This window comes from Musa acuminata, chromosome BXJ3-4, assembly GCF_036884655.1.
Source record: "Musa acuminata AAA Group cultivar baxijiao chromosome BXJ3-4, Cavendish_Baxijiao_AAA, whole genome shotgun sequence".
In the NCBI taxonomy this organism is placed as follows: domain Eukaryota; kingdom Viridiplantae; phylum Streptophyta; class Magnoliopsida; order Zingiberales; family Musaceae; genus Musa; species Musa acuminata.
The window spans coordinates 49182566-49207500 of NC_088352.1; the positions used below are offsets into that span (position 1 = coordinate 49182566).

The following is a 24935-nucleotide window of genomic DNA, read 5'->3' on the forward strand; positions in this document are numbered from 1 at the left end:
AAGATGGAAAAAGATTAAGACCTGATTTAAACACAGATAAGAAGAGCTAAGTCTTGATCTGGAATCCACCTTTCAACAAAGATGCATGTGAATGAATCCAAAGTGATACAACCAAACAGAACTGGATTACCTTTGAGCTGCACCCAAAACTACAACCTGGTGAGGAGAAGTGTTGGTGGTAGGCCGAGCCGATCCATAAATCAGAGACAAAAGAAGAGCACCTGAGGAAGAAGTGCACGGGCACAACTTGATGCATCAGATCCTACATGCAAATTACATGGAGGAAGAAGTGCACCTGCATGCACAACCATCATGCTCAGGTGTCAAAGCAAGTATCAAACTCTTCTTCTTCTTCTTCAAGTTGGTCGGACAGAAATCTGGTGAAGCATACATGTAATCTTCCACTTGTTTCCACCCTAATTGAGCAAATCTTCTTTCCACCTCTAGGGGGGACTCTGCCTTAGCAAGAAGCTAAATTTGATTTGGATTGATTGCACTAGAGATAATCCAAGAATATGACCATAGCCAGATGTCCAATCCTGTTAAAAAGCAATAAATTTTCACCTCACTTTTTCCAGCAGCAATTCAGAAATCAAAACCTAAAGGATTCATAAATCTTCATCCAAAGGTTGGTCTTTAATAACACCCCAAAACAGATCCGATCATAAGATGAGATGAATGAGAGAAGCATTGAAATGTCATTGTAGGCACCACATTTTGCACTCGACCGAAGCCAAAAGGAAACTGGTTCAGAAGAAAAAGAGATCAACATCCACCAACTAAGCCTATGATCAAAGTGTGGATGGATTCCAAGCCTCCCATCGAAGAGATTGAAAAGAAAATAAACACAAAGGTTTCTTGAGATTGGCAATAAGGAATGGAATGGAGGCAGGATAAGATAGAAAAGCAGGTGCCCTGTTAGTTTTCACAGTCCACCAGGAAGCTCTGCAGAGGATGCATGCCATTTCCATCCAATCACACCGGACAAAATAAAGTGGGAGAAAAGATGTGCGTAGATTTGGAAAAGGAACAAGCCTAATACACTCTTCTCCACACGACATCATCAGACCCAAGATATATTCCCCTTCCAACACCAGTGTTTCCCCCACCAAATGCCCCCTCTCGCAAGCCTGGAAATATTCACACATCAAGGATATGAACACAACCTGCAACACATCTCACGATCACTTAGCCCCGTCCAGAACATTCAAATTTTAATGCATGGAAGCTGGAAGACATGAATAACCATGTCTGGAAGTAGTTATCCACCTTTGGGTACCTGCAAGAGCACGCTTACAAGCACTAACAAAAAAAGTACCATCTCCTGCATGGCAAAGTGATAGGTAAGAATTACCTGTTATTCCCTTGGAGAAGCCCCTCCAAATGCTAAATCCACCAACCTTTGGACTTATCTCCCGATCCTGTTCCCCATTCAGAGGTCTTTTTGCATGGATCCAAATTAACCAAACCCAACTCCTTAGAAAGCCACAAAAGCCTTGCCTTCTTGGACTTTGCACCTCCAATGCTGATTCTCCTCTCTCTTTTACATTCGTCCCGAATCAACCAAGTGCTAAGGAGACATGCAATGGATGAAAGGAAGAAGACAACTCGTGCTCCCTATAAATTCATGACTCTCTCCCAGACACCCTGTGAAATCCCCCCCAAAAAAACAAATCACTTCCACTGCAACACAACCCACCCATTCCCGATTGTGGAATCAATTTCGGTCGATCCATGGGAAGGCAAAGTAATGATACTACAGCCCGCTGCTCATCCATCGCATTGCTGCAAGAGAGGTTCAGGCAGCTGCAGCGAATCAAAGAGATGAGGGAGGAGAAGCGGATACTGCGAATGATTGCTGAAGCTGAACAACCCAAGTGGTTCTTCTGCCGTGACCTGGCACATCCTTCCAGGCCTCTGTGTGGTTCTTCATCCCTTCAGGCCGAGTACCATGTCAACTGCACCGAAATCCAGTCGTTTAAGACCTCTCTCTCGTTATGCTTGTGGTCCAGTGATGTTAGCATGAAGATGTCCAATGAAACAGAAGTCGACACTTCTCTTCACCTGTAAAAGTGGTCATACTTGCTTGTCCAGCCAACCACAAATTTTCCTGTTTCTCTCTCTCTCTCTCTCTCTCTCTCTCTCTCCTGTAGGCACTTCTTTTTCTCTCTTCTCTTTCTCTGTCTGCCTTGAGAAGAATAAGCATTGGAAATGTAGTGTGGTTAACATTTACTTTGATCAATGCTATCTACCTTCTCATCCATGGCTTGAATGAAGGAGTCGTCACACTGTCTGTTGGTATAAATCGAACTTTACCAACCTTTCTTTCGTTAGCTTCAAGCATCTGCATGTAGTTTATGACATCAGATGTGGCAAAAGCTTTATAGGGGCAGCTCCTGTGAGAGTTCTTCCTCCAATAATTGAAACAGCAGATTCTATATTGCAAACATGTCTATTCCATATAGGAGATGAGTTTTACATAACAAAATTATCTTTCACAAACTAACAGTATGAAACTAGAGTTCCACAAGCGAATAAGTGGTATATTGTTTGACCTAACTTCAATAATTGGAGTCAAATTGAACACCTGTGCTTCTTTACAACACATGTAGATTGGATCTCAATAATAATAATAATAATAATAATAATAATAATAATAATAATAATAATAATAATAATAATCAGGTTAACGTGTCAAGGCATCCAACATCACAATCATAAACCAAATTATTTCAATTAATTGATGAACTTGAGCTTGAGAACAGACCCTTTGAGAATACTAAGAGAACATTAAGTTTAATAAATGATGTGTCCTCGTCTCATATAAGGATACAACAAAGGTTTTAAAGCCAAACCTATTCTACAATGGGTTTATCCAATATCACACCGAAAACAGCATATTGATGGATCCAACAGTAAAAGGGAGAGTACAGCAGTAAAGATGAGACATGAAAGAGCAAACAGAGGAGGAAAGAAACCAGAGGAAGAATATAGTAGTAAGCCTGTTTAGTTGAGATCTGTCTCGAAAAGATCCATCGTATGCACGAGATGATCTCCCTCAGATATTACTGTTTGTTGACAACAACAAGAAGAACAATACTAATCTAACAGTGTGTAAGGCTCAGATTAACAACTCGAGGAAAACTGCTAAAATACAATGTCTACATACCATCTTCTTCACTAAGTTTGCATGTGATCCAAGAATGAACAACAGATCTCTCGGTTGCTGTTGCTTTGTATTGTCAATTTGCCGACATAAGGGACGCAATACACTAACAAATAAAGAAACAGATAAATGATAAACTAGGCATATAAATAAATACCAATCGGATCGCTTAGAGAGACACTATGAATCGTGAACAGAGAATGTCAATCTCATTTATTTGCATACCAGCAAGCAAAACCAGATAAGATTTCATAGAGAGAAATTCGATTTTTTGGACTCAACATGTGAGCAGTAAGGGCAGGCTGTACCTTCCATGGCCACAATGTAGTGATGGCCATCTCCGCCGTCGAAAAAGAACGCAGACGGACCCAGAAGCGTGGCCAAAATGAACCCTTGTTCCTTGAGAGGCTCCACCAAAAGGTCACACTCTACCCGGTGTCAAGACCCCTAGCGCAGCACCCATAGACCCTTCCACAGCAAGAACCCTTTGGAACCTTACCGCGAAAATCGCGCGGGCAATAGCGACGAGACCAAGACGGAACCTATCTCGAATCTTCCCAAATGAAGGAGGGAGGAGAAGAAGCGCAATAATCGATCTCCGATAGGCATAGGCGCCGAAATAACCAAGAGGCACGGATTCAAGTAGACACGTGCACCCAGGGAGATGAAACCATGTAGGGGCACTCTTCCGGAACAGATCCGCGCGGGGACTCTCGCGAGAGCCAGACTTCGAAGGGAGAGGCTTTGCCTACGAACGGGGCGATGGGAGGTCGGAGGAGGACGAAGGCTTTGCCCGCCGCCAGAGGCTTCGTGGGGAGTACGAAACAACAGCGGAAAATTTAAATGTCTAATATTATAACTAATTCGCAAATAAAATTAAAATATAACACTGTTTAACCATTCAATCCTCTTTTTTTTTTCTTTTGTGGCCTTTATTTTTTCTTGATATAAAAAGAGAAAAAAGCTCAAAGAAAATAATATATATATATATATATATGATATAAAATAGACGATCAGCAATTTAATTTTCGCTCATCAATTAATATACCAAATGACGGCTAATTTTTTGGAGATAAATTTATTATATTTTTGCATCATTATAATTATAAATTTTAATTTAATTGACTAATAAATAGTGGTTAACATTCGAAAATTCACGTCGTGATATGAAACTAAAGCAACCAATGATTACTCTAAAATTGATTTTGTATAAATACATAATAACATATGCATACAAATGAATGATAGTCGAGGACTGGGTGCTCTACTTTCCATACTTTCCCCAAAACTTCCACTCGTCTCACATGGCTGGTTAACCGTACGCATGGGCCCACAGGCATCGGTCTCGAGGGAAAGCCACGCAGGCTGAGAAAGTTGGGGGTTGGAAACCTACGTGCTCCCCAAGGAATCCCCATCACGTTTCCTCTCATCCACCTGTTGACGTATGCCACGTCACAACATCATTTATTATAAACCAAAATGTAATATTTGTTCATGGTTTCCTACCACCTTTAAGACGGGCAAAGAATAAGAGATCGCCTATAAGTACTTATTTACAGGGAGGAGGAGAAGACACGAGAGAGGAAGAGGGATGAAGAGGCTTCCTTGTGATGCCTTCTTCTCGTTCTTCTTCTTCTTTTGATGCTTCCTCCTCCCAGATCTTAGAATCCAATCCGCATCTGGCAGCAAGTGGCAATCTCCAGATCGGTGAGCCGATTCGATTCCTATCTCATTCCCCTCCCGATACTACGTGGAATTCCTATCGATCGGTTCCGATCCAATGGACCTTCCTTCGATCCGATTGATGGTGATTTCGCTCGGTTTCTCGTGATTTCTTGGTTTTGCGATTCCTTATAGGTATGTCTCCTTCGTTCATCGGATTCGTAGATGTTTTATAACGTGTTTGCCTTGCGATCTATTTGGATGTGGATATGACTTGTTGACTCCGAGTTGATCGTTCTGTGATTTGTCGCTCGAGATTGGATCTGACTCTCGATTACTCGTTTCGACTCGAATTCGACGATCCTCGCTATTTCAATTGCTGGGATGATGCTGGTGACGATGATCGTTCTTGTGGTGGCTCATTTGCAGGAAGGAGAATGGAGGTGGATTTGGGGAAGCTCTTCATCGGCGGGATCTCGTGGGACACCAATGAGGATAGCCTCCGGAAGTACTTCAGCGCCTTCGGAGAGGTGGTGGAGGCGGTCATCATGAAGGACCGTACCACCGGCCGCGCTCGCGGCTTCGGATTCGTCGTGTTCGCGGACCCTGCGGTCACGGAAAGAGTCGTCACGGAGAAGCACACGATCGATGGTCGGATGGTAACCGCTTGTCCTCTGCCCTCTTTCTTTTTCCTTCCAACAGCTCGTCGATTCTTCGCCACACATTTAATGCGCTTTAACGTTCGTAATCCTGGGTCCGTTGTGCGAATCCTCGGGGGGCTTAAACTCAAAATGATACTTCTCTATCGATTTCTCAGGTGGAGGCGAAGAAAGCTGTTCCCAGGGATGATCACCAATTCCTCAATAAAAACAGCAGCAGCAGTATCCATGGATCTCCTGTCCCTGGCCACACGAAGAAGATCTTCGTGGGAGGCCTATCGTCGACTATAACGGAGGGCGATTTTAAGAAGTACTTTGATCAGTTTGGAACCATCACGGATGTCGTCGTGATGTATGATCACAACACCCAACGGCCGAGGGGGTTCGGATTCATCACTTACGACTCAGAGGATGCTGTGGACAAGGTATTGCTCAATGCCTTTCACGAGCTGAATGGTAAGATGGTAGAGGTGAAGAGGGCTGTTCCTAAAGAGCCGTCCCCAGGGCCCATCATGCGCTCCTCGATTGGTGGATATAACTATGGTTTGAATCGAGTAAACAGCTTTGTGAATGGGTATACTCAGGGATACAATGCAAGCTCGGTAAGTGGGTACGGAATGAGGAGGTTGGATGATAGTAGATTAGGCTCCCTGGCTGGTGGCAGAAATGGATTTGCTTCGCTTAGCCCTGGCCTTGGAATGGGAATGGATTACGAGCCACCTTTGAGCTCAACTTTTGTAGGAAACCCAGGCTACGATAATAATCTGGGATACGGACGGGCTTTGAATCCTTACCACAATGCAAATTCAAGTAGGTACACTAGTCTCATTCCGTATAATGATGTTGATGGAAATACTAGCTCACTTTTCAGTTTGACATCTCGCAATGTATGGGAAAACGTGGCCCTTAACCATGCCACAAAATCTGCAATTTCAAATGCATCCATGGTGTCTAGGAGTGGGAGCCTCGGTAGCCTTGGCACCGGTAACTTGAACCGGGGCAGTGGCTCGAGCTATACCAGTGGAGGAAATCTGGGGTTCGGAGGTGGCGGGTATATTGGCTTGGGTCGCAACAGTTTTGACAGAAGAATCGCTCCTGCTTCCCCTAACACTAATCTTATTGCTTCGTCTTCGGGATATGAAGGAAGCTACGCCAAGTTATATGGTGCTACTTCGGTTTATGGAGACCCGACTTGGGGATCATCATCCTCAGAATTTGATGCCACTGGTTCTTTTAGTATCAAGCTCAATAATTCAAACTCGGATGTCACAGGCAACGGCTTTGCAGATTATATGGCTGGTTATAATGTCAACAATAATAGAGGTAAGCAGTTTCTGTATTTCTTATTTCCTAGGAGTGTAAGAAAGAAAAAAGCCATGTCTTATTAGTTCCTCGAAGATCTATCATCTACATGGTTCTTATGCCTATCAAATTTAGGTTCTTCAAAGCTTCTTTTTTGTCCTGATTATAATAGATAATATCAAACGAGATTATAATTTGTTCTTACGGTTGTGTCGCTGTGTTAATAAACTTAGGCTCGCTCACATTAGCAGAATTTGGTCAGGAGAAAGTTCAAAACAAAACAAGTCAAAATATCTTTTGAGTATGTAATTTGGCCATTAACCGAATACAGAAAACTTGGTCATGACTGCTATTGCTTTTCTGTGAAAAGTTTCTCTATTAGATTCTAATATGTTGCAATTTATTTTGACAGAGAGCTGAATCCTTGCCTGCATATTGTCCCTGTTAGATACGTTCTTATCAAGAGTGGAGCAGAATTAGTGTGAAAATGTACGTATGTATGTATGAAGATTTTCTTTTCTCGTTCTGCATGATTAGGAGTTCCTGAGATTGGCTGTTGGTTTCTGTTTTGTGCAGGAATTGCTACTTAGAGTGATTATTTTGTTTCCATTTTCAAGAACTAAGCTCATGACAAGTGAACAATCTGCGGGTTGAACTTACGTGGTATATTATATGCATCAGGAAAATAATTATATAGAGCTAACAAGAAGGACATTCAGTAAATAAGATTGGGATATTTGAAACAACGTAGGTTTTGCGATACGGATCAAATTTCACATGTAGGTCTTATTCGAGATGTAAAATATGATTACGGAATACATTCAGAAGAACGTCGTGATTTATACAGACGTCAGGTCAAATAGACGTTTATTATTATTTCAGAGAGATGAAAGATCGAAATTGCTTTAACGAGTATCATCAAGCAGGCTTTAAAGTTTTTAAAGTCTTTCCTCCACAAAATTTGTCTATCGATTTCTCTTCCGGTTAGTTATCGCCTACAAGTACGTCAGGTATGCCAGTGCTTCTTTTTCCTCCTCCTCCTTCTATTTCTATTCCATTTCTCTATTTTACTTATAAATGATAAAGACTGTTAAATATTGTGGCATTGTGATTCTCTATAATGCGAGAGTCTTTGTTTGTGATGTGCATTTGCTACTACTTTTCTGTGTTCTGGAATTCCCTCAGCACCATTACCAACCTTTATCGCTGGGGTCTTTCTCATGAAAGTTGGCATCCTCTGTTGTCACACATCTAAAAAAAGCCCAAAGTCAGACTTCGTGTTCTGGTTTCGTACAACATCAGCATTAACTAATACATGTTGTTCCAGTATGCTTATGATTGTATTCTTATATGCATTGGTTTTTCACATTTGGAATCGAGTTTTGAGTGACCGGATCGATTTTTCTTTCTTTCCCTTTTTTTTTGGAAAGAATCTTTTATTAATCAGGAACTACAGTAGTCGTCAAGGAAACAGAGTACCCCTCGGTAGGTAGGCCGAGGCATACAGTTATTTCTTGTCTCGTTCGTTAATTTATGAGCTAAAAAAATTGGATCTACCGTCGATGTGAGTCCAACCCAAGACAGACCTTCTTTTTCTCATACCCCATCTCGAAATATGAAGACCTACCTAGGCGATATAAACATTCAGATGCACATCCAAATCAACAAATGTATATGCATGCATAAAGATTATTATATACTAATAAATATGTTCGAAAGTTTGGTAAAGACATCTTTGAAGACACATTCTAAAGTAAAGGCAATGTTCTATATAACCAGTAAATAATAATTCCATATACAGGAAAGAAAGAGACTAATAATTCATTTTCGTGCAATAACAATGCAAGTCACTCCATAAATCCACTCCCCTCTACACTAATCTTGTTTTTATTCATTTTGGTTTGAGGAAGTCCATAGAATTCTGCCAAGTAGTCCGAGGCTTCCGAATTCCCACCGCATACTTTCCACAGTGCTTCGACCTCTCCTCTTGCCACCGTGCCCCATTTTCCACTGTCGTCTAGGAAATCCAACAGCTTCGAGTAAAACGAATCATAATTCATAAGCAGGAAGGGGACTGGAAACTTGGAGCCAATTCTTTCCAGCTGAATCAAGGCAAGAATCTCAAACACCTCATCTAGGGTTCCAATTCCACCAGGTAAGGCGACGACAGCCGTCATGTCGGATGGATTGTTCCGCACTGCAGCATCCACCAGTCCATGTTTCCTCGCCGAGAAAAACCTGCTCTTCCCTTAGGCATCAGTGTGAGCTTTCAACTGTTGTGGGACTGAACTTTCGGCTGCGCTATGTAGCTATACTACCTGCATGTGAGATATGTTTCAGGAGGGAGGTAGGGATGGAAGTTTGAGGACGTCCACTCGCCCGATTCCCTTGCTATCTTGAATCCCCCAACTGGCTTCTTTGCTTCAAGAGCACCCTTAAAGGCGGCATCCATGAGACCAGGGCCAGCTCCGGTCCATGTAGTGCAGTCCAAAAGTAGAGCAACCTGCACAATAGCGGATGCATCACAGTTCATTGTGCGACTTAGCGGATGCATCACAGTTCAGTGTGCAACTTTAGCTTAACGTGACAAGATTGCCCTTGTGTATGCAATAGATCCAAGGATAATCAGTGAAATGTGAAAATACATGATGATCACATGAATGGTAAATTTGCTATGCGCCAAGCTTTGAACGCAAGAGAACACAAACAAAATCCAAGTCTTTGTCAGTTGGCTTTAGAGACAATCATGATGTCAAGTTTTATTCGATGCGCATCACAAGCGATAGTCCCCAAACAAACAACAGAGCAAAAAAATAATGCATGTCAAATCCTCCAATTCTTGATTTGCGACAGTTAGCAATCGATATTTTAAAGAAATATACTGGTATCTCTACACTATTCCATGATATATATACATACATGTATATATCTAGAAGAAGAAAAATAGCTTGCCTCTCTAGCCAATTGCATCGCTTGCTCATAATGTGGATGGCCCACTTGCACTCTCGATGAACCAAGATACACTACGCCCCTTCCGAGCTTGTGAACAAGTCCATAGCATCTCTGTATTTCCCTCTTCACCTTTCATAACGAAAAGCACAACCCTGTATCAGTTTCTATAGATAATTATCCAGTATTTCTTAATTTTATTCCTAACCAAGATGATAATCTTGTGTAGACTTGGCAAACCATGGAAGTTGATAAAAATAACAAAGTGAAAGAGCCAACTTATCTGCAGCAAGATATATAGATTGAAATTTGTCCTCGAGTTATTTGAGGACTTGTTCCAAGCAAAGCCAAACTAAGGGAAAATCCATTTAGCCAATACTAAATATGGATCTGTAGAATAGCTTGGTTTTCTTGTTCTTTTTATTATTGTCTTTCAATAAACCAGCATATAAACATTTCCATAGTTTGTAATCGACAAATATCCTCCACATAAGAACTTTGGGAATTCACATTGCTCGCTTTTCATAAACACGGAGAAAGGTTTGGCATGCACTTATCGCGTAGGTAGAACAGACTGCATCGGAATATGATGCTTTTCCAAATCACATGAACTGGAGATTGGAGTGAGTCCACATAACCTAGCAAGTGCTTGAATGGCAAGAAACTCAAATATGGCCCTTACCATAGAAACTCTATGCAGAATTTGAGGCTCATAAACTAAACAATCCAAGCTCATGCATTGGATCAACCCCCTTTCTTTCATGACTCGAAGAACAAGTCAAAGTTCCTTATGTAAATTGAGAATTGTGTTAGACAAGACTCAACGTTTGATTGTTGACCATGTATGATACATGATTATGGCTAATTCTTAATCATCATCAAGAAACTAAAATTTTCAGCGCCCTGTGCTTTATTTCCTGAAATATAATATATATATATATATATATATATATATATATATATATATATATATATATATATATATATATATATTGTCTGTCTTAAACGAATACTGCACTGAGGAGAAGACCTAATCGTTGCCTGGTGGGCATGCCTCAGTCCGAGTCATTTCCTCGAACACAGAACGGGAGGGTGGTTTTGTACAAGCACAGAACAACCAGTTCAGAATGATCCATCATCGCTATCCACAGAGCAAGGGGATTCGCCATTGCTGATTCAATCACAAGCATTTCTAACACAAATCTTTCCGATTAACAGAACGGAGAGGTCAAGAGAGAAGAAGGGTACCTCTTCCGGGCTGGTTCGTTCCGAGAGCAAGAGCCCATCGGACTGCAACGCCAGCGCAGAAACCCTACCCTGTCGAGGCACGGTTAGCCCGGGAGGCCTGCAGCCGGTTCTCTGACCCCGGCCGACAACAGGTGGTGCCGTTCCTGTAACGTGGGAGCCCCTCCGTCGAGAGGTTGGGCGAGCGAGCAGAAGAGAACCACGAGGAACAACATGAGCCACCATGGAAACCCTCCCCCAGAATCTCCCGGAGCCGATCGAAGGTCGGGGCACCAGCACCTGATGGCTTCGATTCGCTTTAGGAAGTTGGGTAAGTGGCACCAGAATTGGATTCCTCGATCGATCGAGAGATGGGAGTCCGCCTCTTCGCGTATTAATAATAATAATAATAATATTAATAATAATATTATTATTATTATTATTATTATTATTATTAGCTGGTTCCTCGATTCCCACGCCAAACCAGGTCTTATTAGATGGAGCTCCGAATGGCTTCGGATCCAATACTTACGAGCCAAACTGGAACCCGAAAGCTTCACCAAAACAATTAGGCTTCATCGATGTTGGCCAACTCTAAAATAATCATGTTGCTACCAATTTAATTATATCTACTGTATCATCTTTACCCAAACTTCAGCTATGTTTCACACACAATAATGTAATTATTCTTTTTTTATTTTCTTCGTCTCCCTTGATTTGATTGCTTGCTACTATCATCAATCATTAACTATTTCATCGATCGAATGAGATGGTGATGGTGATGGAGTTAATGCCTGGCAAAAATGGCGATGGGATGCAGGTTAACGTCAGCTACGCCCGGATGACGTCTCGTGCCTCGGTTGACCTGACAGTGCCTGGCCAAAATAGATCGGAACGTCGACCGAAGCACATTAACATCCTGCGCGAGCCCGGTCCTTCACGTTACGCCAACACCGGTGTCAGACGTTACCAGGAGTACGATCCTGCTCCCTGCCAGCGGGCACATCAGGCAACGGTAACCTTCCCTATAAATACCCTCGCGTTCAGGATGAAAGGAAGAGGATGAAAAAACAAAGACAAAAACCCCCTGTGACCATCCACCGACTTAATCGTCGGAGGGGTCGGGTCGAGCTTCCCGACCTGACCTTTGTGCAGGGATGAAGACGGAGCGCCTCCCACCACGTGCCCAAGCGAGGAGTTCCCTTCCGGAGGAAACGACTGTCCCGTCGCGATCGGACCACCACAGTCGGCCACCTCAACGGTCTCAAGGGTCGCTCAAGAAGATCCCCGATCATTCGGACCCGAACCCAGCCGCGTCGGCCCCGAGGCCACGACTTAAGGTTGTTGACACCAATATTCTGGCGTTAGAAGGAGGGCCTGAATGTCGAGTGATCGGCAGATCAACTCAGACGAACCCACAGCTGAGGGGTCACACTCGATCGCGGCTCCAAGGGAACACCCCGCATGGAGAACCTCGAGATGAACACCCTACCACGACCTCAGAGTGTTATTTGTGGATATTCAACGACCCGAGCTTGTCGCCACCCGACGGTGCCCCAGGCAACCCGTTGCCCGTGTCATCCGAGGCCTTTCACGACCTCGCTTATCAAGTCCGAGCTCTGACGGGTATGGTGCAATCCATTATCCCACTCGTTTCTCGTTCGACGCACCCGCCCGCGATCCAACCGCTACGGCAACATGAGCCACCCGTTCGGGCTCACACGCCACCTTCGAAGCTCCCCATTTCGCCTCGGGTCCAATCGGCCCCACTCGGGGACCGAGTGATGGCAAACCCGAGCGGGCGCCCAGAACCCGTGGCATTATCTTTGGATTCAACAGACTCCTTGCGAGCCCAATTACGCTTTGTTAGTCAGCGGCTCGACGAAGTGCAGAAGAAGGTTCGCAGGTCAAAGGGAGAGCTCGGGGAGGACGCGCACCAAGGGTCTTCGTTCGCGCCTGAGATACAAGATCAGGTAATCCCCCCGAACTTTCGCCTCCCCTCCCTTGACGCGTACGACGGCGCCACCGACCGAACGGACCATGTAGCCGCCTTCCGTGCCCAAATGGCGCTTTACGGAACCTCAGACGCCCTGATGTGCAGGGCGTTCCCCACGACTTTGAGGGGGCCAGCCCATGCATGGTATAGCAGTCTGAAGCCCGAGGCCTTCGATTAGCTCGCCAGGGACTTTGAGCTTAACTTCCTAGCCTACGCCCGGCCGAAGCCATCCGTCGCACTGCTCCTCGGACTCAACCAAAGGGAGGATGAGCCCCTCTCACATTTTGTGGATCGCTTTGCCACGCAAATTCAAGGTTTGCCGGACGCTCATCCCTCTCTGTTAATGCAGGCGTTTATGATAGGCATGCGACCTTCCAGATTTTCTTGGTCCCTCGCGGAGCGACCTCCCACCGCGGTACCGGAGATGCTCCAGCGGGCTAACCAATACATCGCGGCGGAGGCCTAGGCGTGAGGAGGTGGAGCAACTTTTAGCAGCGGGCTTCATAGAAGAGGAGGGCACATGAGGACCAAGAGCACATGACCTTCCTCACCGAACAGACTGCCCGCCTGAGTCGTGCTCCTCGGCTACATGTTGCCCGAGACCACCTCTACGCGGCCTGCTCGCCCGAGTCGTGCTCATCGGTTGCATGTTGCCCGCAACCACCTCTGCCCAGCCTGCCCGCCTCAGTCTTGCTCCTCGGTTGCATGTTGCCCGCGACCACCTCTGCGCGGCCTGCCCGCCTCAGTCTTGCTCCTCGGTTGCATGTTGCCCGAGACCACCTCTATGCGGCCTACCCGCCTGAGTCGTGCTCCTTGGCTGCACATTGCCCGCGACCACCTCTACACGGCTTGCCCGCTTGAGTCGTGCTCCTCGGCTGCATATTGCCCGCGACCACCTCTGCACAGCTTGCCCGCCTGAGTCTTGCTCCTCGGCTGCATGTTGCCCGAGACCACCTCTGCGCGGCCTGCCCACCTGAGTCTTGCTCCTCGGTTGCATGTTGCCCGAGACCACCTCTGTGCGGCCTGCCCGCCTGAGTCGTGCTCCTCGACTCCATGTTGCTCGCGACCACCTCTGCGCGGCCTGCCCACCTCAATCGTGCTCCTCGGCTGCATGTTGCCCGAGACCACCTCTACGTGGCCTGCCCGCCTGAGTCGTGCTCCTCGAACGCGTGTTGCCCGAGACCACCTCTGCTCGGCCTACCCGACTGAGTCGTGCTCCTCGGTTACATGTTGCTCGAGACCACCGCTGCACGGCCAGCCCTCCTCGATTGCTAAACTCCACGATTCCTAACCCCTGGTAACGGACTGGCTACCGACCGGCAGGGACAATTTCTTAAAGCCGAAGCCATGCCTCGGACCCCCCCCTTACAACAACCGACGCATAGCTTCCTTCGGGGGGGAATATGATGAGGGCAAAAATGGCGATGGGATGCGAGTTAACGTCAACTGCGCCCGGATGACGCCTCGCGCCTTGGTTGACCTGACAACGCTTGGCCAAAACAAATCGGAACGCCGACCGAGGCACATTAACATCCTGCGCGAGCCCGGTCCTTCACGCCACGCCAACACCAGTGTCATACGTTACCAGGAGTACGATCCTGCTCCCTGCCAGCGGGCACGTCAGGCAACGGTAATCTTCTCTATAAATACCCTCGCGTTCAGGAGGAAGGGAAGAGGAGGAGAAAACAAAGACAAAAACCCCCTATGACCATCCACTGACTTGATCGTCGGAGGGGTTGGGTCGAGCTTCCCGACCCGACCTTTGTGCAGGGACGAAGACGGAGCGCCTCCCACCGCGTGCCCAAGCGAGGAGTTCCCTTCCGGAGGAAACGACTGTCCCGTCGCGATCGGACCACCACAGTCGGCCACCTCAACGGTCTCAAGGATCGCTCAGGAAGATCCCCGATCATTCGGACCCGAACCCAACCGCATCGGCCCCGAGGCCATGGCTTAAGGTTGTTAGACACCGACGATGCCCATTCGTGATCTAAAACAAATGTTTCTCCTCCTCCTCCTCCTCCTTTATTCGTTTATTAGATTTGTTCTTTCCCAGGTTGTTACAGTTCAGTGTTTTGATTTATATGATATTTCAATCTTGATCTCAGCTAGATTTCTACTTCCTCCTTGCATTGACCGACCTGCTTAAACGGATCCAAGTGGTAAATAGATCATCGTCTTTCTCGAGAATAGATACGAATTCCTGAACACTTGCAGAGACAAGCCGGAAGAGCTGCGATGGTTCACAGCCACTTGGTTCTCTCTGCAACCTTTTCTGATGCTAAGACTGCAGAATAAGTGACACCAGCTCTTCATCCTCCACTTCTTCCCTGCGATGAAAGCTGACGCAGAATCCTCTACACCCGGAGAGGAGATGATAAGTGACACAGCTCTTTGATGAAGCATATACTCACTGGAAGAAACGCAAGCGTCCGAGTCATTTTACAACACAAATCCGCCTACAGACTTAAAACAATTATGGCTCTGTTCATCAATCTGCTGGCAACAAGTTGGTGTACATGCCAAGGTTTTCTCAGTTCCTGCAATCGTATGCCAGAATTGAGGGATGAGAGAGGGGTGCGTATTGCCTAGAAGAAGGAGCGCTTGGACGGAGCTCTCCCCACAGCTCTCATGAAGTTGGCCAGTTCCAGCACCTTGGCAACCTTGGTTCCCCTCTTGGCCTCCGCCGACGCCCGCTTCTCCGCTGCCTTGTGGTGCGCCTTCGCCACGTCGTTCTGCATCTTCTCCATCGCCCTCGCCCGCTGCTCCTCCAGTTTCCTCTGTTCATGTGGCAGCTGCATCATCTCGGTCGCTTCGATGACCAGTTTCATGAGGATCTGTGATGGGAAGCGTACCTCTACTTTCTTCAACCAGGCCGTGGCTTTCTCCACCTTCTCGTTCTCCCACCCGTTGATCGTCACCTCCTGGCGCTTGAAGCGGTTGTTGATCTTGCAGACCTCCGCCGTCTGCCATGCCGATATCTTCGACTCCACCTCCTCCTTCTTCACCAGGTGCACCGGGACCTCGTCGGCAGGGTTGGCGGCGCCGGAGTCCCCAGCAGGCAGCGGCCGACGGGGAGAGGGGATGGGGTTGTTGTCGGGGACGATCGCCAGCGGGTTCGTCTCCTCCAGCTCGTCCTCCCCGATCCGCGCGAGCTGGTTCTGGAGCCCGTCGTCGGCGTGGTTGTCGTGGTTGCTGCCGCCGCCGTTGTGCATGGCGGAGCCGGCGACGACCATCGCGCTGAACTCCCTGCTCACGCTCGTGAAGCCGTCGTTGGCGGCGTCGCTCCCGGTGGAGAGGGAGGCCGATCGGTGGCTGCCGCCCTCCCACAGCTCCCTCCGCCGGCCTTGGCTGGGGTGGGAACAGGGAGCTAATTCGTGGATGTCGCGGAACTCGGCGCCGTCGCTGGGGCCTTCGTCGTGATCATCATCACCAGCAGCGGCGGCGGCGTGATGGTGGTGGTGCCTGTGATCATTCAACATGTCCAGGTCAGGAGAAGAGATTAGTATGAGGAATCCGCGGATAAGATGGTGGTGGGGAAGCCAAAGTGGCCATTAGTTTAGTAGGAGAGCGATGGGAGGGAGGGGGCGTCCGCTATGTTCTCGACCGCGAATCACCATGCGCTGTCGGTGGAATCGGTGCGCTCATATTTGTGGACGTAAGGGAAGCAGATTTCCAATCGCGGCATTTGGTCTCCATCTGTAGTGTCTCCGTCACTGTGCGTGCGTTCCGGGGCGGGGGTGGTGGGCTGTGACGCCATGGCTGTCGAAACAGCCCACTCAGACGCGGCCGCCTTCCGCTCATCTAGCCCCACACGGCACAATTCCCACACCGTGACAAAACAGCCCCAGCCCGGAGAGCGACGTGCACGTCGCTGGGATCGCAACAGCGTAGCTCTCGTCCAAAGCTCCTCTTCTTCGTCGTCATCGACCCAGTGGCGTTGGAGCAGCTGGCCGGTGTCCCTGTGATGGGCCATGCGTCGACACGGACTCCGGAGATGTGCCTTTTGACTCGCTGCCATCTGCCAGGGGCATGGAAAGAACTCGGTGGAGAAGAACAAACGATGAATATATCAGCTCAATGATTAGTGACTCTTTCGTCGTTCCATTTGCCCCAACGCTTCATCCTTTGCAGATGAGAACCGTAAGCGGCAGCACCGGCTTGCTTGCATTTGCCCTGTTGAGCTGCGCGCGGTAAACAAATAGAGAGGAAAACAATAGCGGGCAAAGCAATGTAGAGATTACAGAAACAGCGGCGTGGAAGTCAAAGAAACAGCAGCAAACCAAAGCATTGATACATCCAAATCTCAGAGATTTTGGTCTGAAATTTGCCAAGCAAAACAGCATCAACAACAACCTGTAGGCATCAAAATGGATCAAACGTCAACCTTTGATGTAATATAGATATTCAAGGTGATACAATTCAACAGTCACTTTACACCACAATCAAAAACAAAATCAGACTTCCACTACGCTAACAGGATAGCAAGTCCATTTTTCTGTTTCTATACTCTCTCTCTCTCTCTCTCTCTCTCTCTCTCCCCCTCTCTCTGCACTCTTACATCACAGTCAGCAAACACACTAGCAACTTCAGGGATTAGATATCTGATGCTACATTAAGAAGTCCCTCACTTTTGCAGAACAAACTGCAACTGCTTCAATAAAAGAAGAAATAAAAAGGATTACAGCTTCAGTTTGATCTTCCCAAGTATATCCAGAATATGTGGACCCTCTCCTTAAACAAAAAAAGCGTCAAGGATCCAAGGCCAGTGGAGTGGACATGGAACAAACCGAGGATTCTGGAAGCCCACTACACTAATTAGAACTAATCAGACATGGATGAGAAAAAGGTCAACCACTGGCACCATCCGGTTCCAGCTTTGATGGGTCAATGCTGATGCCCAGCTCGGAAAAATTCTCAGGCCCATATCTTTGTTTCAGTTTTTCCTGTTCCAGTAAAGAAGGTCAAAATTACATCATAAACAATAGACACATCATAGGGAAGCTAAATAGACAGTAATGTATGTCCAACACAAGCATTCTACCAAAAAAAGGGGGGGAATACATGATAGAGACTTATTCAGTGTACATATTAAGGGCTCTGTTCATGATTTAACTAATGCACCAACAAAAACAAAATCAAACTAATGCAATGCAACCACAAGGCTTAATACATTTTGCTTACTGAAACTAAATAGGAAGCACACTGCCGCAGCCAGATTGCAAGAAAAAAACTACTCTGTCAAAGTATAATTTTTCAACGAGAATTACTAATAAAATCAACTCCAAAATAACAAAAGATGATTGAGGAAACGAGATGCCAATTTAGTTAAGTTGGATCGTCGACGACCTAACCAGCCCTAGCTTTGTTGTGAGCAATCAGTCCTATTTGATACTCGGCCATGCAGCAAAAGAACCGATGTATATAAAAAAACAACATTATTATGGGACTGAAGAAGGGGTATATCACATATGAATCATATAAACACAATTTGTCCCTCCCAAAAGTGAAAAGATTTCACTGTCGTGAATGAGAATGTAATGAAGGTGCATCAATGTATATGGACATAGAAACCACCGATAACAAATTATCTTATAAACAGAAAGCATTGCTTGCCCATATTCTGGTTACACCATACAGTTACAAAGATCCAGTACAAAGTCATGTCCGTCCCCACATGTTAACTGTGAGCACATAGCAACAAATGATCATTGCATTCATTCCACACACAACAATAATCTGGTTGAAAGATACCTGATCAATACCATAATTATTGAATGTTTAATGATATTTAGGAGATAACTAGATTATACACTTAAAAACTAGAAAATTCAAAACCTATGAACCTAACCTTTTTTGCAGCCCATAACTGATCCGTAAGAATAGTTCAGGTATACTAGTAGCAAACAATCCTAGATTAATTATACACAATTTGGATCAGACCAGCAAAAACCATGACTGGACAAAAACTGAACCTATTCCATGTCAACATGTAAAATGACAGCCATACCCAAATATATAATACATGTAATAAAACAACTAACCATAATTGATTTATTTTCGGCTTTCAGTTCCCCACGCAATTTCTTGAGACTTTCAATTTCTACTCTGAGTGCGCTGTTCTCGCTCTCCAAATCAGTCACTCTCCTGGCCAATTCCTCACATTCTTGCTGTAACAGAGGATGATGAAAGAGAGCTGTCAGTGGTAATGATCTGACGCTATCTACAATCAACTCCATGCAGCTATTTCACTCTACATTTAAAGAATAAAAACAAAATACTTCTTCCTGTATAAGCCACTAACCATTATATCATCAATTAAGAAAATGCAAGAACAGCAATTATAACCATAAAAGCACTAACACCTAAAAGAGTGCTGCAGAAAGGGTACATTAATCAATTTATAAAGTCATTAAATGAAAACAATGTAAATATCCCTCAACCACACTCTAAACAAGAGCATTATCTATGTAAAAGAACTTCCTTTGAAGTGTCATTGATGATTAGAACACATTACAAAACTCAATAACCAAGTAAACATTTAACTAGACCCTTCGCCAACAAGTAATAACCACAGACATTAGAAAAGAAGAAAAGCTAATGCAAAGAACAGAAAACTAATGACCTTTATCTGCCAAACCAGAGTTTACAATGTAATGAAAGAGTATAGTTCTCTATATTTCTGAAGAGAAACAGATGAATCATCCTAAAAGAAGAACAATTAAGTGGTAAGCATCGACAACCGTTGAAGTGGGATAATTCTGTCCCGCTAAACACTAGGATCAACTCCGATAAACAGTGGCAGGTAGGTAATAATGTTGACATAAGTATTTGTGCAACATTTGAATGGTACTCTCATCATTTAATAAACTAATATTTACATCAAGATGACTAGTTCAGCCAAAACCAGACTACATTAATTACAACAGACATTGTTCTTACATTTAGGACTCTTTCAAGATTGTAACTTATCTGGCAAGAGACTTATAAGGACTTCACAATAAAAAGACTCGCTTAAATTACTTTATGAAGTTTGCTAAGTGAATGATAAAGATGTAATAAAAGCATTCTGCAGCCAGGTATACCAGAAACAACCACAAAAATTCATGTATCATAGTTTCGGTCAATTTGTTGTATAAGTCAAAGTCAGTCTTTCATACTCTGGCAGTCTGGCTAAAGGTTCACATCGACAAGACAAAATTGTCAATCCACAAAAGAAACTATGAAAACATTGTGTCCAAGAATTCACCAAAGGAAAATCATAAGGACTTAAAAGATAATACTAACTGAATCATTCAAGAAAAAGAATTAAAATGGTAGCAATAGAGAAACAACAGGAGAACATTCGAGTTGGTCCAGAACAAGAACCAACTAGTGGTGTATATAATGTGGAGATAAATGAAATATCCATGCACCTGGACATAATGTTGGAGAACTGATCAAACATGGAAAAGAGAAAAATATGCACCTACAAAGATAATACCAATTGAATCACTCGGGAAAAAGAAATGGGAGAAATGGAGAAACAACAAAAAACCTATGTAATTGGTCTAGAACAAGAACCAACTAGTGGCGTGTACCATCTGGAGATAAATGAAATATCCATGTGACTGGACATAAAGTTGGAGAACTGATAACACATGGAAAAGAGAGGAAGAAAAAAAAATGGATACTATAATGCTTTGTCTGCTTGCAATCAATCAGAATACCTGAAAGCATTTTTTGAATCTCCATGATAAGAATTTTAACAGTATAATCATCTTTCTTTTAACAAGTACATAAAATATTAGCAAAAACCAAAATTTACCAATTCAAACAAAATGAACCATACTTTCAAATTTTTATACTTTGATACAAGCAATTAGCCAGGTAATTCTTATGAAGAAAGGTCAAGCCCCTGGATCGTTCTGTTAAAAAAATTAAGAGATTAGATAGATATAACACATCATTCTTACTGCTAACAAATTTTAATTTTAGCCACTTTAGCCACATCAACAACATTAAACTGTGCACTCCCATCAAGTCATTCAAGTCCAACAATTTGACATGTACTTTCTACTTAACCAAACTAGTCAAATCCCCTCATCCACCTTAATAGGAATTATAAACCACATATCTACATCCAGTAAAATTGCTATTAACTAAAGAAAATAGAAAGTAAAAGTTAAGAACATAAAGAGAGTTAAGTTTTTCATTTTCTTTTTCTGCACATAAGTTTGATTTGCCAAAAGCAGACCTGCTTCCTTAACCTTGACCTCCTAGCAGACTCCCTATTAGACTGTTTTCTTTTCTCCCTCCTCAGTTCACGGTCATCCTGGCAAGACAATACTTATCAGTAAATAATTAATTTGGAAAAATCAAAATAAAAGAAAAGAGAGGATAATCATATGGATAAATAATATCTTTGTTGCAAGATAGATACTACACAGATATGAAGTTAAACACAGCATGTAACATTGTCCATGATAGCATAGACTTTTAGCATAATAAGCTGGATCCACATCTGGTCAAGCATGACTTCTTCACGTCCTACCATTAGTGGTCCAGAATTGATCCCATCACCTTCATAGGTACAGATCCAGCATGGGTAGCACCCCAAAAGTCCATGCCAATATTCAAATTAGTTTGGGAACCAGGTAATGTTGCTCTTCCTGGGGCTGAGACTGGAAGCTTTTTGGCAGTCCGCGACCTTCCACTATAAGTTGATTCAGCATTAGCACCACTATGTTCAGCAGTGTCGAGCGGATGAGAAGCTTCACCTGAGCAAAACCAGTAGAAATGAGTTTCACCGCAAAATTGCAAATCAGTGAAGAATAATCATCAAACACGAGACTTACCTTCTGCAATCATGTTTCCATAACTTCTCTTTCTGGCTAAAGAATGATCCTAAATATTAGAGAAAGCTTAGTGTTGATGAATAAAGTACCCATTCACGTGACAAACAAGGATGCCAAGCAATAGCATCATCAACGTAATGTACGTTTAGTGGTGCTCAACCACATAAGCATGAAGAGAGGCATGCAAAAGAAAAAAAAAAAAAGGAGTCCTATAATTCAGCATGTAACACAAAAGAATTTATTTTAGAGGTGCAAATCTTAAAAGGAATCTACGTGGTCCCTAGTGTCAACACCAATAAGGCGACAGGTTAACTATCAAAAACAGATTAGCCAGAAGCCAACAGACCACTTGCTTACCTTTGGTTGGCTACCGTCTTCTCTAGTATCTGATGACCCCTCTGTGGCACTGTCATCGCTGCTCAAAAGCACAAAATAACAGAAATTTCAACAAAATTTACAACTAGCATGAATTCAACTAGTAAAGCTAACCTTTGTGAGGAATTCTCAGCAGCACCAGATGTTCCTTTACCACCGTTCCCCCATTTTCCAGTCAATTCCCCTCCATCTTTGGAAGTCCCTTTGCTTGTGATTTGCTTGTCCTTAGCCTCCGGGGGCCTTCCTTGTGTTTCCGGGGTGCGGTAAGCCATGGCCTAAGACCCGTAACAGTAATTACCCTCGATCGAGAACCCAATTATAATTTGAACACAACGGTAAGGAGGATAAAAGGTAAAAAAGAGATTCAAAATAGATTTACCGCATTCATCGGGGGCTGAGCAAAAAAACCTCCGTGTGGGTAGAACGAAGCGTAAGCAATCGGACTGCCGTAGGGCGGCATCACTTGCTGGTTGTTCAATCACCCAAAACAATCAAGGTTTGCAAAACAATCTTTTTTCTTTATGATGGACGATACAATTATTTTCGCTTGCAACCCCACCAACCCACCGACAGAAAGGAAAGTAACGAACCTGGGCTCCCCAAACGACAGGCTGCGGGGCAGCGATGGGGGGTGGGGGGTAGAAGGCTTGGGGCATCATGGCGGCGGCTCCGCGGCCGTAGAAAGCCTGAAGGGAGGCGGACCATTCGGGGAGGACAGATGTGGTCGCCGGCGGGACCGGAGGTGGTGGTTCTTGCGTGGGCTCGGAAGAGGCGCTCGGCAGCGTCTTGGCAGGGGCGGAGGCTGGGGAGGAAATGATGGTGGTCTTCGTCTTCTCCTTGGGCGAACCCATCGGGGTCAAGGGTGAGATTTAATCACCACAGGTGGACGCGCTCCAGCGAAGTATGACGGGAGAGGCGGAGGAGGTGGATGGCGAGATGGCAACAAGTCAGAGCTTGACCTGGACACCGAGCGAGAGATCTGAGCGCGCTAGGGTTTCGATAACGAGGAGAGCGTCCGACGCGGCGACGGAAGGCACCCAAAAAGAGCCCAAACCAGCATACTTATAATGCTTACGAGACCGTATCCTACGTGATGAGGTGTCACAACCCAAGGCGCCGGATCTGGAAAATCCACCTCAAACGTGGCGTGACAAGGCTAAATCTGGCATCTGGGACCCACATCCTCGTCAGATTAGTCATGTGACCTCTAACCTGACAAGTACGTCGAAGTGGCAGGCGCCCCTCGGGCTTTGACCGCCACGAGTAAAAGAAAGGATGGTCGTTTTCCTGCCTTGTCCGAGGCACCGTTCAGGGAAGAGCGCCTTTGCATTGGCTGCATCGACAGGTGTTGGCGTTCGTCGTGTGGGACCCGCAACACGAATGTACAACTTTTCCTGTTCCCAAACTCGCTCGAACACCCGTGATTTTAGCATTTTAGTAAAAATTGTAATTCGCATCGATAGCTTTACGACGATAAGAATATTAAAAGATGGTTTGAATGATTGGATGCAAGGCCTCAAATTGGAAGGATGGAAACCTCACGACCACCAGTGTGATGCCATGCGCCTGATGTCAGAAAACTGCCGCAATCATATTTATTCTTACTCGAAGCAAACATTAAAATTAAATGATAATAATAAAAAAATCTTTTTCCAGAAAAAAAATTAAATAACAACAGAAAACAAATACAATTAGTATCTCTTTTTTTTTTTTACCTAATACTTGAAATTCCTTAATAAGGTCTCTTTTACCTAATACTTGGGATTCCATTAATTTGACCGATTCAATGTTTTTGCCCTATGTTACAGTATTTTTTAGCAATATCAAGAAAAAACACTATAAAGTAAATATATATATAGTAGAAAAACATTGTAATGTAATACAAAAAAACACTATATTATATATTTTTTTTTCTACGTTATAGCATTTTTATGATATTGTGGAAAACATTGTGAGGCAATGAAAAAACATTATAATTAGATAGGTCCATAAGAAAAGAAAAAAAAAGAGAAAAAAATATATATAGATGGATTGAGGTATTTCAAGTATTAGGACAAAAAGGCACAGTTAGCAAATTCCGGAAATGGGAGCACTTGCTAAGGAAAACCCTAAAAAGATGGATTTTCTTAAAAATTTGCTCAATATTCATCGCAATTACCAAATACATAAATCTAGAGGATTGAAAAGAAATATCTCTGCCATACAAAGGGACTTTGATACTTACAGTAATCAACATTTTGGTCTAATTATGGCATAATCAGAGTATAAAATATGAATCAGTAATCGAAGAAGAAAAGGAACAAAATGGACAAAAATAATTGTTTGATCCAAATTTCCTCAAAGCATATAAATCATATCACACCTCGTAATTCCATGTACTCTCAGCAATCAACTTTGGAGCCTTCTGTTGCTCTGCTAAATTGACAGTTGCAGATATCTGCATAGGCAAAAGGCGCATTGGCCCATAAATTATATTAAGCAGCATTTCATGTGCATTTTAAAAGAACTAAACATCTGTCTTACTATAATGCCGACAGTAGAGATAGGCGTGCACTAAATGACAACAGATAATAACTGTAACTGTCACATCACTAAGGGCTTAAATTTTACACTAAAAAAATCAACAAAAGGAAATCGGGAAGTTCTTCAATTGCCGGATGAAGAAAAGAATTAGGTTTGACCAATGACGACGAATAAGCTATTGCAGATCATGAAGAACAAAACCTTTGGGAAATATAAAAAGTTTGTTTGGATATGGTCTTTGCTAA

General features: G+C 44.2%; 5 protein-coding genes and 1 long non-coding RNA gene across 13 annotated transcripts in view; 1 reads left to right on the forward strand and 5 right to left on the reverse strand.

The window, feature by feature from the left end:
* Window positions 1-584: 584 nt before the first annotated feature.
* Window positions 585-3963, reverse strand: LOC135636908 (uncharacterized). Of its 2 annotated transcripts, XR_010496085.1 has the most exons (3): window positions 3709-3963; window positions 3475-3660; window positions 585-2344 (listed from the first exon to the last, which is right to left on the reverse strand). It is a non-coding gene; the product is annotated as an uncharacterized LOC135636908 (long non-coding RNA). The 2 variants fall into 2 exon arrangements; XR_010496084.1 differs by having other exon boundaries at window positions 3475-3963.
* Window positions 3964-4704: 741 nt separating this feature from the next.
* Window positions 4705-7707, forward strand: LOC135636855 (heterogeneous nuclear ribonucleoprotein 1-like). 3 transcript variants are annotated; one of them, XM_065148955.1, is made up of 5 exons: window positions 4705-4873; window positions 5258-5487; window positions 5646-6810; window positions 7202-7286; window positions 7366-7707. In XM_065148955.1, exons 1-4 carry the CDS (start codon window positions 4777-4779, stop codon window positions 7207-7209), a joined length of 1500 nt encoding a protein of 499 aa, XP_065005027.1. In that variant the 5' UTR covers window positions 4705-4776; the 3' UTR covers window positions 7210-7286; window positions 7366-7707. The 3 variants fall into 3 exon arrangements, with proteins under 3 accessions (XP_065005027.1, XP_065005026.1, XP_065005028.1); XM_065148954.1 differs by having other exon boundaries at window positions 7202-7278; XM_065148956.1 differs by having other exon boundaries at window positions 4734-5023; window positions 7202-7278.
* An 831-nt stretch (window positions 7708-8538) lies between these two features.
* LOC135636856 (uncharacterized) lies at window positions 8539-11354 on the reverse strand. 2 transcript variants are annotated; one of them, XM_065148957.1, is made up of 4 exons: window positions 10987-11352; window positions 9742-9870; window positions 9108-9292; window positions 8539-9027 (listed from the first exon to the last, which is right to left on the reverse strand). In XM_065148957.1, the coding sequence occupies exons 1-4, from the start codon at window positions 11206-11208 to the stop codon at window positions 8637-8639; spliced, it is 927 nt and encodes a 308-aa protein (XP_065005029.1). In that variant the 5' UTR covers window positions 11209-11352; the 3' UTR covers window positions 8539-8636. The 2 variants fall into 2 exon arrangements, with proteins under 2 accessions (XP_065005029.1, XP_065005030.1); XM_065148958.1 differs by lacking the exon at window positions 9742-9870 and having other exon boundaries at window positions 10987-11354.
* Window positions 11355-15348: 3994 nt separating this feature from the next.
* On the reverse strand, window positions 15349-16611 carry LOC103982126 (remorin 4.1). Its single transcript, XM_009398942.3, has 2 exons — window positions 15811-16611; window positions 15349-15735 (listed from the first exon to the last, which is right to left on the reverse strand). Exons 1-2 carry the CDS (start codon window positions 16435-16437, stop codon window positions 15544-15546), a joined length of 819 nt encoding a protein of 272 aa, XP_009397217.2. The 5' UTR covers window positions 16438-16611; the 3' UTR covers window positions 15349-15543.
* Window positions 16612-17326: 715 nt separating this feature from the next.
* On the reverse strand, window positions 17327-23477 carry LOC135581531 (G-box-binding factor 1-like). Of its 2 annotated transcripts, XM_065147411.1 has the most exons (9): window positions 22758-23462; window positions 22547-22633; window positions 22282-22442; window positions 22150-22207; window positions 21793-21841; window positions 21518-21714; window positions 21192-21269; window positions 19000-19125; window positions 17327-17901 (listed from the first exon to the last, which is right to left on the reverse strand). In XM_065147411.1, exons 1-9 carry the CDS (start codon window positions 23016-23018, stop codon window positions 17806-17808), a joined length of 1113 nt encoding a protein of 370 aa, XP_065003483.1. In that variant the 5' UTR covers window positions 23019-23462; the 3' UTR covers window positions 17327-17805. The 2 variants fall into 2 exon arrangements, with proteins under 2 accessions (XP_065003483.1, XP_065003486.1); XM_065147414.1 differs by lacking the exon at window positions 17327-17901 and having other exon boundaries at window positions 17929-19125; window positions 22758-23477.
* Window positions 23478-24264: 787 nt separating this feature from the next.
* Window positions 24265-24935, reverse strand: part of LOC135635939 (outer envelope pore protein 24A, chloroplastic-like) — a 4277-nt gene continuing 3606 nt past the window's right edge. For 2 of the 3 annotated variants that reach the window (XM_065147415.1, XM_065147417.1), the window contains one exon: window positions 24265-24604. Coding sequence is in view for 1 of the 3 variants with exons in the window: in XM_065147417.1 (XP_065003489.1) it covers window positions 24524-24604 (81 nt within the window). In the remaining 2 variants the exon portion in view is untranslated. The remainder of the gene's footprint in view (window positions 24605-24935) is intronic. The other variant, XR_010495764.1, reaches the window with a different exon arrangement.

Coding starts and splice junctions, on each gene's coding strand:
- LOC103982126 (XM_009398942.3), bottom strand. CDS start 16,437: ATGTTGAATGATCACAGGCACCACCACCATCACGCCGCCGCCGCTGCT. Junction 15,736..15,810: donor CCTGGTTGAAGAAAGTAGAG/GTACGCTTCCCA, acceptor CCACATGAACAG/AGGAAACTGGAGGAGCAGCG.
- LOC135636856 (XM_065148957.1), bottom strand. CDS start 11,208: ATGGTGGCTCATGTTGTTCCTCGTGGTTCTCTTCTGCTCGCTCGCCCA. Junction 9,293..9,741: donor CGATGCAATTGGCTAGAGAG/GCAAGCTATTTT, acceptor GCTATTGTGCAG/GTTGCTCTACTTTTGGACTG. Junction 9,028..9,107: donor GAAACATATCTCACATGCAG/GTAGTATAGCTA, acceptor AGGGAAGAGCAG/GTTTTTCTCGGCGAGGAAAC.
- LOC135636855 (XM_065148955.1), top strand. CDS start 4,777: ATGCCTTCTTCTCGTTCTTCTTCTTCTTTTGATGCTTCCTCCTCCCAG. Junction 4,874..5,257: donor AAGTGGCAATCTCCAGATCG/GTGAGCCGATTC, acceptor GCTCATTTGCAG/GAAGGAGAATGGAGGTGGAT. Junction 5,488..5,645: donor ACACGATCGATGGTCGGATG/GTAACCGCTTGT, acceptor TCGATTTCTCAG/GTGGAGGCGAAGAAAGCTGT.
- LOC135581531 (XM_065147411.1), bottom strand. CDS start 23,018: ATGGGTTCGCCCAAGGAGAAGACGAAGACCACCATCATTTCCTCCCCA. Junction 22,443..22,546: donor CTCAGCCCCCGATGAATGCG/GTAAATCTATTT, acceptor TACGGGTCTTAG/GCCATGGCTTACCGCACCCC. Junction 21,715..21,792: donor TGGAAACATGATTGCAGAAG/GTAAGTCTCGTG, acceptor GGTTTTGCTCAG/GTGAAGCTTCTCATCCGCTC.